Here is a 19785-nt window from a genome sequence, read left to right as displayed (position 1 = left end):
GNGGTAACTNTAGTNTATACTAGTACTCCATATTCTTCTAGGATTGCGTTATTAACTAAAAATGCTAGTAGAAAGGAGAGATTGTGAATTCGGCGGTATCCTCTATCCGATTTTGGCACTAGGCTAAGAGGTAAGACTATAATAGGCCCTATTACGATTCTAATGTATCCTTTTTTAAGGTCTAATATTATCTTCTTAGAGATAAGGTCGGCGTTATCCTAAGAGGAGTTATAGTTCCTATAAGATCTTAGGGTAAAAATAGACTCAGCTCCTATCTCGCAGCCATAGGTTAGGATGCCTACTAAGATAGCTAGTAGGTTGCCTAGGTAGTTAGATAGAAAGGAGTGCCACGCTAAGATCCTTAGGGGCGATGGAGAGTGGTAGAGAGCCTTTACCTCTACAAAGGTAGAGAATAATAGTAACGTATTAGGCCTAGGTCCTAGGCGTATAATTAAAGTTGGTGTTATTGTTAGGCTAGACCCTACTTCATAAGGTTCGCCTTACTGTTCCTAGGCGCAAGCTTTAGATAATACAATATAATCTTTACTACACTTTAAGCACTTATAGGGGTATTTGCAAGCTATATTATCGCAACCTCTGCTATTAAACCTATAGCAGGTATTAGAGGTATAGGAGGTATCTAACCTAGGTCTCTTTAAGGCGGCAAAGCCGATAGCACTAGACATCGTAAGGTATAGCGCTATATACTAGGCTGGCATTTGCTAATTAGCGGGCTCTAGTTAGCCATTAGTTATTATAAAGGTATAATAGTCGAGTGCTAAGTCAAGTATATAACCTACCTAGATATACTAGGTTAATAAGGTACGAATTATATTTATTTAGAGAAGTATACTAGCAATAAGGTCCAGCGGGCATATATAAAGGGTGCTAGTAATAACCATATAGTTAGTAAAACCTTTAAACTAGACGCCTTTATCTATAAATAGCTTCCTGTCTACCTTTGCCTTCCTTATAACTAGAGTACCATTCTTAATCCATGTCTCGTCGGCGATCTTAATTTAAGCAGTATAGACTTAAAAACGGGCGAGGTTTACTGGATCAAAGGTACCCTTAAAAATATCTAGGTAATCCCTTTTTATAACGCTAGAAAGGCGGAGTTCGAGCGACTTTATACTAAGAGGGAGAGGCTCACTAAGGACATTAGCTGTAGCAGCTATTATAGTAGCCTATAAGGCCGAAGCGGCCAAGCCTAACTATAATTAAGCTATTTAAGCCAGGTAGTATTTATGCTAGTAAGCCTCCTCTGCTAGGCGGGCTTTGCGCTCTTCCTTATACTTCTAAATCTCCCTTTTATCTTAGGCTTATTCCCTTTACTCTTTAGCAATTTTGCGCTCTTCTACGGCAGCGGCGCGTATATTAGCCTTAAACAGCATTATAGAACTAGTAGAGGAGGGTATAGCGGTTGTAGACAATGGTGTAGTTAAGGTAGGTCGTCTAGGTGGGTTTACTTATTAGGATTATGCACGCGTACAAATCTCCTAGTTGGTTATAAGCGGTAATAGCGTTATAAAATAATTCTTAAACGAATGGATAATAGATATATAATAAATATTAATAAGTTTAGCAATATTAAAAGCGAATTAGCCATATAGTAACTGCGTTCGATATTCGCGAATATTGCAGGAGGTCTTAGCATTATGCGTTACTGAGGTAGATGCTACCAAGTAATATATAGACGCTAGTATATAACGTTATTTTAAGCCTTTAATAATACCCCCCTTTTCTTCTTTTCTATACCTTAAGTGTCTCTTCTATATATATATAGTAACCACAGCGTCGCCAGAGCTCCGCCTCTATAAGAGGGGGGGTAGTATTACGGAACCCCACCGCAGGGGCCTCTATAGGAGAGCCCCGTGCTCTTACGTATAACTCGCGTATAGCTTATATTAGCTACGCGTAGGTATATTACCTCCTTACGCCCTCGACCCTTACAATCGATCGCGTAACGTCTTATAGACTCCTTAAATACATACGCTTTGTAGCCACTGCCCCCGTCCTATAATATCTATTAAGAGTAATATATAACTTTAAAACGTGGGTAACTAGGTAACTGGCTTAGCTAATATAGCCTTTTACCTAAATAGGCTTCTTTAATTAGGTAGCTTTTATATTTAAATTTTTAGTAACATTATTTATATAAGCAGTATTTATAAAAGCAAAGCTATTTACTCTAGTATTAATAAGGGCGGTTATATTAACTCTATATTTATTTTAAGATACTATATATAGAACTGTAAAATGCTTTCTACCTATTAACTAAGATAATCTCTTTAAAATTAATAGGGTACCCTAGAGGAGAGTCTTTCCCTAGAATTCTTTTTTTCCTAACTCATTAGATATTTCTCCTTTCTCTATCTCCTTGGTATTGCCTATATCCTTTAACTCTAAGTAAGACAAGGTAAAGTAACCCTTTTTATTATAGTTATAGTACATAGCCGAGATAGAGTTAATTGGGGTATTACAACGAGTACTAGTTAATAGTGTATTATATAGCTGGTCGGGCAAGGCTTACCGGTGTATAGATATAACCGCTTTTAATACAAGAGCTATTATAGCTTATCTTCTGTCACGGAACCCCACCGCAGGGGCCTCTATAGGAGAGCCCCGTGCTCTTACGTACACCTCACATACAGCTTATATTAGCTACGCGTAGGTATATCACCTCCTTACGCCCTCGACCCTTATAATCGATCGCGCAACGTCTTATAAACTCCTTAAATACATACGTCTTGTAGCCACTGCCCCGTCCCATGACATTACGTTGCGCCTTTTTACCACCAATACCTAGCCTACGACCAATTCTACGTCTCTATAATACTACAGGCGCTACTAGAAGTAGCGTGCCTATAAGTTACCTCACTTTATACTTCTAAGGAACCCATAATAGTAAGATAATATTCCTTACTAGCTACTATATTAAACCTAAAGAATAATCTAATACCTACACTTAACCTACAACGCCAATTAATCCTAGGAGAATTTGATTTATTAGCCCTAGCCTTAACCCCTAAGGAGATGGACACTAATAATGTTTTATCTTTTATTAACTATATAACTACGGATAAGTAAGCGGAAGGGCTACTACTTATTAAAATTAAAATACGAGACGCCGAGACGTTTGTAAAAATAGTAGCACGAGAACCTAATAAATACTACCGCCTTCTATAGAACTACTACCTAAAGCTTATATAAGCTAAGATGCGTACTACTTAAGATTGTAATATTATCTAAGACCTATAAGCTCGCGAGGCGCTCGCTAATAACACGCGTTAAGAAACTAAAGATGACCTCCGTATGTCTAAACGCGACGTCTAACAGTTAAAGAAGGCTGAGATTGTACTTATTGCTATAGTTACTAAAAGAGAAGGCATAATTAAATACCTACAATCTTAGCTTAATGAGTATATTTGTAATAACGCTAGACACCTCTCTACTGTATATAACGCCACTTAAGTCTCTACGCCCCCAGTAACTTTACCTACTTAACGCTTAACGGAGGGTTAGCGCTAAGCAGTCTTACCTAACGGGAACCCCTACTAAAGTAATGATGAAAGCTATAATAACCGAACTTAAGCTACTACTGTAGGGTCTAATGCATGTTACTCTAATCCCCTAGTTTTCTAGGGAGACCGTAAAGAATATAGCTACTAGAAGATATAAATCCGCGAGAAACTAACTTAGAGCGCCTGCCTTTTTCCTACAGAAGATACTAAGATTGGCTATATTATTGGGCGAATAAAGGGTANACTATTTAATAGATTTTTCGCCTAATAGGAGACCAATAGCCCCTGGAAGTGGCAGTCCCACTAAGAAGTCCTTAATAATCTTAACCTAATATACCGCGACTATAACCTACTGGCCACTAACTAAGCTAAACTATGTGCCTTAAAGATGAGCCCTACCGAATTATTTAATAAGTTCTATGTTAAATTCCAGGAATATACCGGAGCCCTCGCCTGAGACGATACTAAAGACCAGGAAGATCTCCTTAAAAAAGTTACTTATTACCTTAGTTACGCAGCCGCCAGCTATAACTATAATAATGTTTATAATATAGTAGCAGCTATACGGAAGATTAAATAACGACTGAATTAGATTGCTACTGCAAACCTCTACCCGAAGACCTCCCTATAGAAGCCCTCCGGACCTACTAAACTACTAACGCCTACTACCCTAAGCAACACTACTAGTCCTAATATTAACCTTTTTATACTAACCTTTCTATAGAAGCTACTAGACGGAGAACGCGAGCTACTCTAAAAGCTAAAGCGTTGCTATAAATGTCGTTAAGAAGGCTGTTATAGCTATAGCCTAAACTGCCTAATGGCTAGGTTTAGCAGCCGCCGCCTAATACTTAACCTAGTACCTCGAATACTAAATACGTTACTATATACCATTACTATATAAGACAAAGACGTAGTAATAGCGGTAGAGTTGGATACGGAAACGGAAAACGCTAAGTCCTAGCCCTAAGTTATAGGTTAGGACGCCCTAACGATAAGGGGATCTATATATTAGCCTGCTTAATAGATAACTTAGTAAAGATAAATAAACGGAAATAGATAGTTTTACCCGTAATAGGAACTACTGCTAAAAAATAATATAAAAGCTGTTCTATGATTAATTGCGGAGCTACTAATAAATTTATAGATACCTAATTTGTGCGCACTTATAACTTACCTACCTTACCCCTTACTAAAGCCCGCGCCCTATAACTCGCTAATGGTAGTTATACCGCATAGAAGATTACCTATATAGCATAACTCCACCTAGATATAAATGGGCACTAGGAAGAACTCTGGGCCTATATTACACCACTTGCTAACTACCCTATTATCCTTGGAATAAACTAGCTTAAATAATATAACCCCGCCATTAACTGGAAAAAGAGAGAAGTAACCTTTAACTCTAAATACTATAGAGAGACCTGCCTAGGATATGGCCTAGCCGCCTCTATCTACTCCCTAGGATACCAACCTAAGGAACCCCTTATTACCCTACCTACGACTAACTACTACCACGTAAGTGCCGCGGCCTTCTACCGTATAGCACGTAGGAAAGGCTAGACCGTTACCGTAGCCTTCTAATTATAACTATATAAGCTTAATAAAGAATAGGACTATGTCCTCTATAGTAATAGGATAGATATAGTCGACCTCCTAGAAAATGATGCCCCCGTAGAACTCTACGGACTTTTACCTTTAGACTTTAAGAAGTTTATAAAGCTTAAAAAAGGACTTACTAATAAGGAACTCCGCAAGCTCCTCCCTAAGAGGTACTATAACTTTATTAACGTGTACTTATAAAAGAGCGTAGATATACTCCCCCCACATTAACCTAATAACTATGCCATTAATATTAAATAAGGAAAAATGCTACCCTATAAGAGACTCTACCTAATATTAAAAGACGAACTTCTAGTTATTAAAAAGTATATTGACGAACACCTTAATAAAGGGTTTATTCGCCCTAGTATATCCCTAGCAGCCGCCCCTATCCTCCTTACTAAGAAGCTAGGAGGAGGTATTTAATTCTATATTAACTATAGAGGATTTAACGCTATTACAATTAAGAACTAATACCCTATACCGCTTATATGTGAGACTCTTAAGCGGCTTAGCTAAGCTAAAATCTATACTAAGCTTAATATTATCGCCGCCTTTAACCGCCTCTGAATACGAAAAGGTGACGAATGGAAAACTATATTTGTATCGCGCTTTAGCTAATTTAAATATACTATTATGCCCTTTAGCGTATGTAACGGCCTAGGCAGCTTCTAAAGCTATATTAATAACGCTTTACGGGACTACCTTAACGACTTCTGCTCTGCGTACCTAGATAATATACTTATTTATAGCAATAACCCTTCTAAGCATACTAAGCACGTTTAAAAGGTCCTATAGCGCCTTAGGGACGCAGGACTTTATATTAATTTAAAGAAGTGCGAATTCTTAGTTATAGAAGTAAAATACCTTAAACTAATTGTTACTACTAAGGGTGTCCGTATNGACCCTAAGAAGGTACGTATAATTACCGAATAGTAAACCCCTAACTGCATTAAAGACGTATAAGCTTTCCTTAGTTTCGCTAACTTCTATTAAAAATTCATATATAACTTCTTAGGTGTTGTAGCACTACTTATAGCAATAATATAAACAAAGGGCCTTTCCGCGAAAGGAAGAAAAATATATTTATGTTTTATCTGGATGCCTAAATATAAGAAGGCGTTCTAAAACCTTAAAGATGCTTTTACTAAAGCACCTATCCTAGCTTACTTTATACTAGGACAACAACTCTATCTTAAGACTAACTCCTTAAACCACGTTAATGCAGGCGTTTTCTCCCAAATGGGTAACAACGGTCTCCTCTACCCAGTCGCATTCTATTTATCTAAGCTTATACTATAAGAATATAACTACAAGATCTATAATAAGGAACTTCTTGTAATTATATAAGTGTTTAAGGAATTCTAACTAGAACTCTCCTTAGCAGAACCTAACTAGCCAACTAAAGTCCTTACGGATTATTGTAACCTTAAGTACTTTATAACTATAAAATAGCTAAACTAACGCCAAGCACGCTAGAACGAGTTCCTCTTTAATTTTAACTTTAAAATTATATATAGGCCAGGAGTATAAGGTACTAAGCTTAATAGCCTAACACGCCGCTTATAAGACCTTCCTTAGTCTAAAGATAACCCCTATAACCAGTTCTAACAACAAACGATCCTAAAAGCACGGAATTTGGCCCTAGGTATGCTACCTATAATAGAGCTAACTATACCTTAGCTTTACACTATAGAACTAAAATTACCTCCTAAAATTAATAAGCTTATTACTACGGCATATAACACCTCTGTTAACCTATTACTGTATTAACTTATTGCCACAAAGACCGCTAGCGCCTGTACGCTGCCAACTAAACTCTAAAGCTTAGGCCAGATTAATATAGCAGCCTTAGAAGTAAAAGAGAATAGGCTCTATTATAGAGGCCGTCTATTTATCCCTAACTTAGAAAATCTATAACGGTAACTAATCCAAATAGCCCACAACCTTTAATTAAGCGGCCACCTAGGCAGAGGAGGAACCTATAAGCTTCTTAGCTAATACTACTTCTGGCCTAAAATAATAGACTTAGTTAAACGCTTTATAGGCGCCTGCCACGGTTATAAGCGCGCTAAGGCCTTTAATATAAAGTACTAAGGACTACTGCACCCTCTACTAGTACCTATATAACGATAGGTAGATATCGCCATAGATTTCGTTGTTAACCTACTACCCTATAAGCAACATGGCCGTACCTATAAGAACATCCTTATAATAATATGCCAACTTATAAAAGAGCGCCACTACGTCCCAACCAAAGGCGTAGCCGTTAGCAACGTTACTAACGCCTTCCTCCGCGAAATCTACCAATTACATAGGTTACCTAACTTAATTACGTCCGACTAAGGCATATAGTTCGGCTCTAATGTATAGAGACGAATCTGCTAACGCCTTAGCATCTCCGTTAAGATATCTACATTCTTCTACTATAAAACTGCTAGGCAACCGGAAAACGCTAATACTAGTATAAAAGCGTACCTATAACAGGTAGTCGCCTATAGTCAAGATAACTGGGTGGATTACCTCCTACTAGGTGAATTCGCAGCAAATAACTACGTCTTAACTACTACAGGACTTACCCCGTTCTTCGCGAACAAAGGATATTACCCCCAATCTAGCATAGAACCACTAGAACCTATTAATAAAAAACTGCCATATGGAAAACGCCTTAAGATGCTACTTGCCAACTAGTATACAGACCGTATAAAAAATCTACTCAACTACTATAAGGGAGAAATGGCCTAGGCTTAAGCAAAGTAGGCCTACTTCGCTAACCGTCATAGAACGCTACCACCGGAGATATGTGTTGGCGACTGGGTATAGCTAGATACACGCAATATCTCTACGCAGAGGCCTATAAAGTTACTTAATTATAAGAACCTTAGCCCCTACCTAATTAAATAAGTTATTAACAGGGGAGCCGTATATAAGCTAGAGCTCCCGCCTACCCTAGCCACCCGCGGGATATAGCCTATATTTCACCTATAGCTACTATACCTTTACTAGCCTAACCCCTTACCGGGGCAGACATAGCCTAAACCCCTACTAGTACTAATCCAAGATAAGAACGAAGACGAGAACCATAAGGAGTAGACTATTAAACAAATTATTAACTCTAAATACTTTAGCAAAGGTAGAGGACAACGGCTCTACTATAGAGCTATATACATAGGATTTAATATAGATTAGCCAGAATGGCAACTATAGGAAGACTTTAAAAATGCAAAGGATTTAATTAGCGACTTTTACTACGCGAACCTATAGAAACCGGGCCTAAGTAGAGATTTTATACCTAATCCTCTATAGGAGCCCTTATAGAGTTAAACCGTTATATATTACTACGTAGGGGCAAATTGCCGTTAAATTACCGTTAGATTACGGTAAAGTGCGATTACGTGACCGGAATATCGTTAAGATATCCAGGAACTTTAACCGGCGGTTAAAGTTATCTAATTAGTCGGATTCTTAAATACCAAGCCTTATTACATAACGTTGTTTTAAGCCTTTAGCAATACCCCCCTTTCTTCTTTTCTATACCCTAAGTGTCCCTTCTATATATATATAGTAACCACAGCGTCGCCGGAGCTCCGCCTCTATAGGAGGGGGGGTAGTATTACGGAACCCTACCGCAGGGGCCTCCATAGGAGAGCCCCGTGCTCTCGCGTACACCTCGCGTACAGCTTATGTCAGCTACGCGTAGGTATATCACCTCCTTACGCCCTCGACCCTTATGATCGATCGCGTAATATCTTATAGACTCCTCGAATACATACGTCTTATAGCCACTGCCCCGTCCCGTGACATCTTCCTACTCTAGCTTCTATAGGTATAGTTAATAAGTTTTAACTACTATAAGCCTTTTTTTGTTAATTAGAACGGGTATTAATTTGCTTTAGTTCTAAGTTTAGTAATAAATATTAGACTGTAAATCTTAAGTAAGTTAGTAGGTTATCTAAAACTACCGCAATCTTCTTTTATAGTTAAACCGTTAGCTTATTATATAGGTCTAAATAGTAGTTCTTAAGGGGAACCTAGCCTTTGCCTACTAGGTGTAAGAATTAAGTTTAAAACTTAGTAAAGGATTCGTTTAACTTTATTATTAAGCTATTATAGTTATAACATATATCACGTACTTTATTTGGGTTTATATATATAACGGTTAAATACTATAGCATTTTATTAATAGATATAAAGCGGACAGGGAAGTTATCCTTAAATTTAGCTTAAAGGTAACGTTAGGCATCTCCTATAGTTTAACTAAAGAGGTAAAGTATCTTAACTTCTTTAGAGGGGAAATAGTTATAGTTAACGCGGAGTTTTCCTTATACTTAGATCCTCTAATTCTTAAAGATAGGGTTTATTCTATTAGATAGGGGTTAAGGGTTAGGAAGCTTAACGGACTTTAATTACTTTATTATTATATCTATACTCCCTAGTATATTATATTTAGTAGAGTAAATAGGTTGGCTAGGGCTTTAAAAAGGGGAAGCTAGGCTATTTTATAGGGCCGTAAGGCTTATTAAAATCTTTTATAGAGTCTCTTATATATTTCTTACTTTAAAACAATTAGCTTTCTAGCTGGCCGCAAGGGCGCGAATCTACTCACGTATGTCTATAACGTTATTACTATCTTTAATTTCTAATCCTAATTAGATCTTAGGTTCCTCTTAGGTAAAGGCAGCTCTCTTAAATAAGCTGGCTTTAGGTACTATTATTAGCTTCCTAGGGTCTATTAGTATTATACGCTTCGGTTTTAATTCCGGCGGTATAGGTCTAGTCCTATCTAGCATATAAGTGGGATATTATTAAGGCCTTCCCAGGCAGTATAGTGTTATTTAGTGTTTAAGTATAATATGTTAACGCGTTATTATAGATAAAGTTTCTCTTAAGTGAGATATTAATTAAGGCTTTCCTAGACAATATAAGGAGAGCTTAGTATAATATAACGGCTTGTATAAACGCCTCTAAACTAAAGCTTATAGAATGCCATCTTATAAAGATACTAAGCTAAGGAGAAGGAAAAGGGGTTGTTAGGACTAATATAAATAAATATATAAAGTAAACTGCTAAAGTGCTAGCTTTAGGTAAGCTAATTATAGGTCGGCAGAACAGAGTAGAATTTGGCAGGTAACGTATGATAGCGCCGTTACATAGTACAAAATAGGCGGTTAGAAGGCATTTAGGCAGTAGGTAGGGAGTAGTATTTAAGTAGTAAGGGGTAGGGTTTAAGGTCGCGAGGTCGTAAGGTTATAAGGTTATAAGGTTACGAATTTAATAGGGTAAGTATATCCCTTATATTAGGTAACCTAACATATAATAACTAAATAAAAAAGTTAATTTAATACTATAGAAGATTTAAAATAAGCTAGGTGTATAATATTAGGCGTAAAGTCTTATTTCTATAAAAATAAGATTATAGTAGTTAGTTACTACTATAATAGAAAGGGATAATATCTAAGAGAGTTAAAGGTTATAAAGATTATTTACTAAATAGACTATAAAGGCGTTATGTCCGCCTAAGCATTTCTAAAAGTTATTATTTATTACTAGAAGACTTTATAATTAAGATAGAGCCAATCTTCTAACTACTATATAGACTTTAAAGTATATAATTACTATTATACCCGTATTAGTTTAACTAGATTATAGTAAGGGGGCTAACGTAAGTAATAGGGTTATAACGGCGATAGGGTTATAACGGCGATAGGGTTATAACGGTCGGCTAGTACCGCCTTCCTAATTGAGTTTACCGCTTTCCTAATATAGTATATTGCCGGTTCCAAAATCAAAATAGCAGCAACTTTATCTTATTTTAAATGCTTACGACCAAATTAAAAAATCTTTTACTAATACTATAATGCCCTGCTAGCCCCTATAACCTAGCAAGGAAGAGAAAATATAGAGCGCTATTATTGCCTGGCATTCTAGGCTCTATAAAGACCGGGAAACTTATATAAATGCCTATGGGGTAGATCTATAGACATTTTAACACCGTCTTAATGGAAAGCAACAGCCCTATAAAGTCGCCCATACTAACCAAAATTGTATTACCGTTGCTGGCGAAGATGCAATTGTTTAACACCTTATATATCTTGCAAATACTGGATTTCCATATTGGCAGAATACCGTTTAATTAATTGCCACAGTAGTCCTCTACCAGGAGTACGCCAACCTTCCTTAATACGTCTATGTCGACTCTCTTAGTATAAAGTAGGTGTATAACTTCCTAAAACGGCAGGATAAGCTTTATTACTGCTATATGCGTTTAATTAATTAAGAACGAGCTCTCGCAAATAACAATCCCGGCCTTATTTAGAGATTCTTTACTAACTATACCAACGCTATTACCCAATATAATATTAGCGAATTTAATAGGTGGAATATAGATAAGACGGGCTATATAATGGGACTAGCTTTTTCTATAAAGGTGGTTATACTAAGAGGCAGAATTATTAACTTTAAGACAATTAACGGTAATCGGGAGTAGGTTACCTAAATTAACTCAATTAGTATGCATGGACAGATAATTCTACCGTTTATTATTTTTAAAGGGAAGCAGTATACGAATATACTATGGGAAATAGCAGAGGAAGCTATAGGCGAGTGCTTAATTAGAATAACGGAGAATGGCTGGTTAAATAAAGAAATGGGCCTTAAGTAGCTTTAACATTTTGAGCGTTATACTCAACAAACAGAGGCATAGGAGGCCTCTAAAATTAATACCCCAAACGTCGAACACTATAGCTACCGATTGCTTATTATAAATGGACACATCTCTTATACTAATATTAAGTTTATAGAGTTCTACTGGAAGTATAAGATTATTCCTATATATCTTCCACCTTACTTAACCCACTTTCTACAGCCTCTAGATCTTGTCATCTTTTCGGTAGTTAAGCGCCTATATTTAGCTAAAGTCGATAAATACGCAGCTCGCGGTATTACTGGTATTAATAGAGACTACTTTCTGCAGATCCTGGGCGAGATTAGGCCTCAAATATATACACCCGAACTAATTAACAGTGCATTTAAAGCTGCAGGCCTTCTTCCTTTTAACCCCAATTAAGTCCTCCAACGCCTTACATATGCGCGACTATGTATACCTCAGCCCCCAAACAAACCAACGCTTTTATCCTTATCTCTATATCCAAAGACTCTAAAAAGCCACTCCGATCGAGCTCGGTATAGCCATATAATCCGTCACTCAGATACCACTACTAAAGCGATTAACGTTGTTATCAGAAAGCTCATAAGCCATATGGATTCAATGGACGAAGGCATAGAAATACTGCGGCTAGAAAACACAGAGCTTCGCAACGGCGCTGCAGATAGGAGAGCTAAGAAGAAAAAGAAGCGGGTAGTACTTTCTACCGAATTAGTACTTACTACTAAATGGGCCAAAGCACTTATTAACGCTAGGGAGGCTGTAGAGGAGGCTAAGCAGAGGACTAGGAATACTAGATAGCAGCATAAAAAGGAGAAAAAGGAGATAGCTACAATTGTTTAGGCATAAGTTTAAGATAGGAAGGAGGCTCAGGCTGCTGCTATAAAGGCTAAAAAGGCTACAGATCAACATAAAAGGAACCTAGAAGAGGCTAATCGGGCGGTAAAAAAAGCGCAGAAGGCGTTGGTAACTATAGGCAATATAGCAAATAAAAAGAAGACTACGGAAGCTTATATAGCAGCTGCTCAAGCAGTAGAGGAGGCGAAATTTAAAGCAGAAGCCTTAGCAATACTGCGGAAGCAATGGGAGGACTCCTTCGCAGTAGCTATAGAGGCTATAGCTCGCTCTAAGGCTCTACAAGACGCTGCAAAGAAGGCAAAAGAGGCCTCTCAGCAGTCTACACAGGCAGATGAGGAAGTGGACGATGAAGAAGTAGACGATGAGCTAGGTAGATCAAGCAACGATGAGGTGTCGGATATAGACGAGGATGTTAGTTGGTATTAAAAACACCAAAAAATATTAATACAGAGCCTCTATTATATTAAATTAAGGCTTCATAAACCTCAGTGATATCGTGATGCAGTGCGATGCCTTTTACTAGTATTTTACCCACAATCGGGCATTCGGTAGTACTTTGGTGTTCGTGAGCCCAATTAGGAAGGCGGTACTAGCCGACCGTCATAACCCTATCGCCGTCATAACCCTATCACTTACGTTAAACTAACGTTAGGAAAACGGGGAGTGGCGTAGAAAATTTAGTTTTGCTAAAAGTATATTTAGGGCCTAGGGCTAGCTTTCCGCCATATTAACTAAACCTTAGAGTATGCGCTAGCACTGCTCTAGCTAAAAGAGTATAATACTATATATATTGCAGCAATAAGCCAGCTTATAGTTATGAAATAAATATTGTTATTATTATTTGTCGATCGGTAGTCCGTGCACCGATGAGTAAGTAAAGAATGAGGACTCTGTCTATTGAATGTGGCTCTATAGCCTCTATGTATACATAAGAAAAAGGGACAGTAGACTACGTCGGTGACCGAGACAGTAGTAAGACGGTGGTAAGGAAACCCGTTTCAAAACCCGACCTAGATCGACATTATTACATTTATTGCGATTAGGGTATTAAGACCCTAAAGGCCTCCTAGTAGGCTCCTAGCAGGCTTCCTAGCAGACCCTTAGTAGAACTTTGATTTTCCTAGTTATCCAAATCGTCCTCCTAGCCCATCGGGTCCCCACTATATTCCCAATAGCCTCTACACGTGCCTTTGCATACCCCTTGTACACCTAAATGCCACCTTACTTTTTACCCTTCCTTCCTTACATTCTCTCTACCTAGGGAGGCACTAGAACGGCAGCCAGCAGAGGACTGTGGCCAGAACCAGACGACCGTTACCAGAACCAGACGACGACCGTTCCAACAACCAGCCAGCGAACATCACGAACGATTCGATCGATCGATCGAATCGAACCAGAGCTTCGATATCAGCCCGCCACCGAATCGAATCGAATCAAGGCTTCCTAGGGAGGTACCCCAAACGACCACCGTTCGAACGTACAGCCAGCTAACGCCTATAGAGAACAATTCGAACCAATACAATCAATCGATCAATTGAATTAATTAGAGCCTTTGATCGGGCCGACCTCTCCCCCGAATTGAATTAGATACTATAGACGGATACGGACGGTAGGCGTAGATAAGTAGGCATGGATAGGTAGGCACGGACGGGTAGGCGTAGATAGGTAGGAGGGCGGGCAGGCGGGCAGGCGGGTGCTAGGCCTAGTTAGGAAATCAGTACGCGGCCGGTGGATCGTCAGGAACACCGCCAATTGACGATTTGGAGCCTCTATGAGAGGCTTCCCGCTTATCTTAATTAATTGCTTAATACCCAAATTTGAAATTTGAAATTTGATTATTATTTTTATATAAATATTGCAGTTATAGGATATATTATAGCTATTATAACTATTATGGTGGGAGGGTATATTATAATTTTTAAAAATAATATTGCTAATATTGCTAATAGGGCCCCGGGCTAGCGTAAAGAAGTGTACATAAGCAGATCAGCGGATCCAGCTAAAATGACCCCGGGCTAGCCCCTACTACTCTCCCGTTTTCCTGACGATTATTCTTACCGTTAACGGATATAAGAATAGATGGGGATGCGGCCTTATACAACTAGATATGTGAGGTCATTGTCACCGATATTAATATAAGAGCGGTATCTAGTCTTAAGCGGAATAGAAATATAGCTGAGGGAAGCTTAAATGTCGGGCGTTGCTGTATGTGTTAAAGAAGTATCGCGTATACCTATATGGCGTTCGCTTTACAGTAGAGATAAACGCAAACACCTTAGTCACATAACTAAATTATACTACTACTAAGTTACCCGGAGCCTTAAGAACACTGCACATCATCTCCCAAGCCTTCGCCACTAACTCCCTCTGTACCGCCCACGGCATCACCGGCGGGGACTTTTCCATCTGCCAAACACGCCACACGGGGCTCATCGCCGCCCTGAACCTAACACACCATTTCCAGCCCCGGCAGCAGCCCCAGCACCACCAGCACCAGCAACCCGCCACACCCCGCCACACCCCGCCTCTGCGCCTTAAATCCCGCGGCCCCACCCTGGCGCACCTGGATGCGCGGCTTCGCCGCCGCAATCAACACCCCCCAATTTCGCCGCCTTCGTGCGGCGCCTCGCCCCTCCCGCTCTGCGCCGGCACCGAGCCCGCAGAGCCGCGTGTGGTACGTCCTGCAGAGCGCCGGGCCGTCTGGAGAGATGTACGCTTGTGAAGCGTGCTTTGAGGAGGCGATCAGAGACTGGGGGCTCGGGAGCTGCTAGCGCCGCAAGGCGTAGTGCGGGAAGAGCGGGTGTGCGGGATGTATTTGGCACGTGTGCGGGGGCAGGGGCGGTGGCGGGGGATGGTGTACAACGAGCGTACGCGCAGACAGTGCCGGTGATGCGCGAGATTGTGGTGATTGCGAGGATGCGGCTACGGCAGCGGAGGGTGCTGAATGCGGCGAGCTTGTTCTATTTGAATCTGAGTGCTGTGAGTAGTCCGTCGATGCAGGTACTCTATGGACCGGGTGCGCCGCAAACGCAGTATGGTATGGGAGTGCTGGTGTGGGGCTTAACCGGGAGACGCCGTGGGGTGCGCAGGGTGCGCAGCTGGGGCAGCAAGCTACGAATCCGGTGACGGTTGAGATGAGTGATACTGAGAAGGTTAGGGCCCTGAAAAGGGCGGGAAGGAGGTTGAGTAGTGTAAGGGTTCGGGTGGTTTTCTATTAACGCTTCAATAGATATATTTGTTGGAATTAGGTGTTTATATGAAAGCATTTTACATCTGATTTACAGAAACGGATATTGCTGGGCAAAGCCGCTTCTACGCACCGGATACTATTTGTCTACCATACACCCACCTTCTCTCTAAAACCCCATGCACATAGCTCCCTCTAATAAACCTCCAAGACATACCTCTGCGCCTCTTTCAGCGTCTCAATCTCTCTCCTCGAGTCAACCTTCTTGCCACCCTTTCCATACTTTGCAGCATGCTCCATCTCCACGGCCTCCTGCAACACCTCAGTAACATCAGGCACGGGCCACGTCGGACCACAGAGATAAAAGCTGCCTTCGTCTCTCAGGTACGCTTTACGAATATCACCTAGTGTCTGGCGCATGCGATCCTGGATATAGATCTTCTGCGGTTGATCTCTGCTGAATGCACGTCCGAGCAGCGTGATGATGCCGGCGTCTTGGTACGCTTCCCACTCCTCGCCATAAAGGTACTCTTCGCGCTGGTGGCGCGAGCCCATGTACAGCAACACCTCGCCGATTTCGCGGCCTTGCTGCTTCTGATATGCACGCTCTTGTACGAAGGCGCGGAAGGGAGCGAGACCGGTGCCAAGACCAGCCATGATAATTGGGGCGGTGGTCTGAGTGGGCAGCTTCATGACGGATGGCTTGACTGACACAGTGACGGGTGTGCCAACTTTGAGACCGTTGAGGTAGCGAGTAGCCTGACCGAAGCGATCGCGGCCTTTAGGGTCGACCCAGTTGACTGCTACGATGAGGAGGGCAACCGAATTAGGCGTTACGTGCTGGGACGAGGCAATGGAGTATTCACGGCGTTTCATGGGGCTAACGATGCGGGCGATGTCGTGGAATGAAGGATGAGCAGAAGGGAATTCGAGGAGAATGTCAGCATAGGTAATAGTGTCAACTTCCGCACGACGTTTGAACTCCGTTACACCTTCCGGCCCAGCGAGGGCAAGGAGAGTTTTCTTCTCATTCTCGTCATCTGCGAAGGCGGAGAGTGCTTCGTAGAAACGCTTGAGGGGACGACCGAATATGTCAACGTTCTGAATCAGTGACTGGTAAACGGTGCGGTTTTCGAGAATGTTGGGGTCCTCCCGAGACGGTACTTCGACAATTTCGTCGGGGTTCAGTCTGTACCACTTGATGAATTCTTCTACCTCCACCTTGTCGTTTTCTGCGTGAATACCTAGCGCTTCTCCGATGGCGTAGGTAAGACTGGAGCCAGTAAGGTCAAACTCGATATGGAAGATGTTTCGATCGTATGTCAATGGGGTAAGTCGGCGATGTTCTTTCACATATGCGACTGTTGTCTCGATACCCAGATCTGGTCGAAGGGCTGTCTTCGTTCCGTACGCTTCTTTGAAGGCAAGGCCTTTAGCTGCGACAATCCAAGACTTGAGTAGAGTTGGTGGTTCTGGCTCGGTACGATCAAAAGCGGAAAAGCTGTTTACATTGATGTCGGTCGAAAGCGACACATGCTCAATTTCCAGTTCTGTAGTTGACCATGACTCTGGTACCTCTATCTCGTGAAGAGCTGTCTCAAGGTCGAGAACAAGGTTCTTGAACATTTCAGAGCTCCCATTGATTGTAGTAAGCTTTCCAAGACCAGACGAGAGAATATCCTCTCTAGCGACCTTCAAGAAGGCTAATTGGGTAAGGTAAGTCTCGAGGCTAGGATCTTCAGAAACCTTCCCCGAGAGAGAGGGATCCAATACGAAGACCTCAACTCCCTTCGTGAAGATAGCTTTGCGTAGAGCTGGAGAGAGCCTGTTCTCAAGGTCCTCATCCTTGGCTCCAGGAAGTTTAACGATTAAGGAGCTGTCGGCCTTGACACTATTTAGCACGTCGAATTCCTTGAGGAGTTTCTCCTCTCCGATGAACGTCACATCGGCTTGCTCGACAGAGTATGGAGCCTCAATCGTATAGCTGGAGCTCCGAATGTTGGTCCGGACAACACCCCCTTGAACCAAGTTGTCGTGACCAGAACGGAGCAACACGTTATTTGACGAATCCAATGACAAAAGCTTGCCAAGCACTATCGGTGCATAGGCAGCCGGGGATTCATCGACGTCCCAGAAGCTGTATTGCCGAACAGTAGAGCTGTCCAGGATGTCCACGTACGATCGCACTTCTTCCGACTGCGTATTTTCACCGCACACTTGTTGGAATACGTCAAGGATGTTACTGGGCGTCCAGACCTGTTCCCTAGAATATTTGATATCCGTAACGACTGCAGACGGGTGTTCCAGGGAGAACTGTACAGCTGCCAAGACATCTGAGTATAATTGGGAATAGACTGCATTGTCAAACACGGCAGCTTCACCCTTGACTTGACCCAGAACTGCAATCGTTTGAGTAGATTTCGGCAGTGTCTGAATGAACGCCTCTTCCACGAACGGTCGGTAGACACGGACGTTGATCACGCCAAGCTTATCCCCGTCCTTGGCAAGAGCGGACGCAACTTGCGCAGCCAAGGATGCCTCCACTGTGCCAAACACGACTAAGACGGATTCTGGTGACTGATGCCCATAGTACTCGAAGAGTTCATAATCGGTTCCTAATTCGTCATTGAATGCGTTTAGGAGGCGGACTACTCGTCCTTCATTATCGCTGTGCTTCTTCTCCGGGCCTGAAGTAGCCTTCAGGATGGCCTGATAGTTGTTGTAGAGCCCAGCCTGGTCCAGAACATCTATGATTCTGGTGGTTTCTCTGCCGACACTGATGCCATCATACGTGTGAATAGTAGGAACTACGCTAGATAGCAGAGTGGCAAAAAGGGACATGTGCTGTACTTCAAATACGGAGGCGCTTGACACGAGTCCCAATCCTAAGTCATCTGCGAGAGTCAAGGACGATATGTAATCCGTGACGAGACCGGTTGCAGAGGTTTCGGTATAGTCCACAGCAGCAATATGGGCGATGAGAGGGTTGGCTACCGAGTACAGCAAAGACAGTTGGTCGAGAGCGGGGCGGAGATGGTGTAACGTGGAGGAAGAAGCAATAATAGCTTGTGGAATGTGGCGTTTGGCGAGGTCGAAGTCCTTAGAAAACATGTACCCAAGAGCAATTGAAGCTGCACCAGTTCGCGTCTCCATAAATGACACACCAGTTCTATATCCGAAAGCATTCTTCTCTTTCCTTGAGACCCAAAGCTTGGCAGCGGCATCCAGATCGAATGATTCCAACGAATATGTAAATATCCTGTCGGAAAGCGTATAGGCGACTTGTTGGACAAGAGCCTGAGCAGTCAAGTAGGTAGGCCCGCTAATTGAGGACAGAGAGAGCTCCTGGCCGAACGGCAAGCTCGAGGACTGCTCCGCGAACTGCTTGGGAGGTTTCACGGCATCCTCGGTAACGCCAGGTCCCGCGGATTGGGATTGCTGCAGATGCATGGCGGAAAATGGGGGAATGGAAGACGCAACGAGAACGATTTAGGGAATGCGCAGATGGTGGCAGTCCGCAGAAGCGGTAGTGATGAGAGCTCGCAAACGCTCTACACTATTTGGCGTAGGAAGGGAGGAGTGAAGGAAAGGAGGAGGGAAAAGGAAGAGGGAATAATTTGACGGTTGAAGGTATGACAGGGTGATGTCGGGGACCAAGAGGTAATAATAGATAAAATCGCAAAGTTCTAGACGCGGATTCTTAATCAAAGACGGCCATTGGGCCTTATGGGCAAAAGTTTGGGGCTCCATATTAGCTCTGCAGGTGGTGGCAGCGACGACAGGCAATCGCCTCGAAAACCTTGGGTGCAGAGTCGAGCACGCAATCCATCGCAATCCGCATCCCCGGCATAAAGAAATCCCTCGCTTCGGCAAAAAGAAACCCCGGAGTCTGGGGCTCCTCCGCATTATCATTCCTCCGCAAAAGTCACGTGAAGGCGGGCAGACCCTGG

The 19785-nt window shown here is 41.9% G+C and overlaps 2 protein-coding genes across 2 annotated transcripts; one reads left to right on the top strand and one right to left on the bottom strand.

Moving 5' to 3' along the window:
- Positions 1 to 11871: 11871 nt before the first annotated feature.
- On the top strand, positions 11872 to 12231 carry K441DRAFT_728301 (uncharacterized protein; the record flags this gene model as incomplete). Its single annotated transcript, XM_067654176.1, has 1 exon — positions 11872 to 12231. A coding segment is annotated over one exon (321 nt), but the record flags the coding sequence as incomplete, so codon positions are not given.
- Positions 12232 to 15839: 3608 nt separating this feature from the next.
- Positions 15840 to 19626, bottom strand: K441DRAFT_664081 (uncharacterized protein). The gene has a single exon (XM_067649292.1). It carries the CDS (start codon positions 19283 to 19285, stop codon positions 16031 to 16033), a length of 3255 nt encoding a protein of 1084 aa, XP_067501353.1. The 5' UTR covers positions 19286 to 19626; the 3' UTR covers positions 15840 to 16030.
- Between the last annotated feature and the right edge of the window lie 159 nt (positions 19627 to 19785).

Source organism: Cenococcum geophilum, assembly GCF_001692895.1.
Source record: "Cenococcum geophilum 1.58 unplaced genomic scaffold K441scaffold_36, whole genome shotgun sequence".
NCBI lineage: Eukaryota > Fungi > Ascomycota > Dothideomycetes > Gloniales > Gloniaceae > Cenococcum > Cenococcum geophilum.
Note: the sequence above shows the minus strand (reverse complement) of the source record. Positions and strands in the feature narration are given on the sequence as shown.

Excerpts from the sequence above, each read along its gene's own strand:
- K441DRAFT_664081 (XM_067649292.1), bottom strand. The coding sequence starts at position 19,285 with ATGCATCTGCAGCAATCCCAATCCGCGGGACCTGGCGTTACCGAGGAT.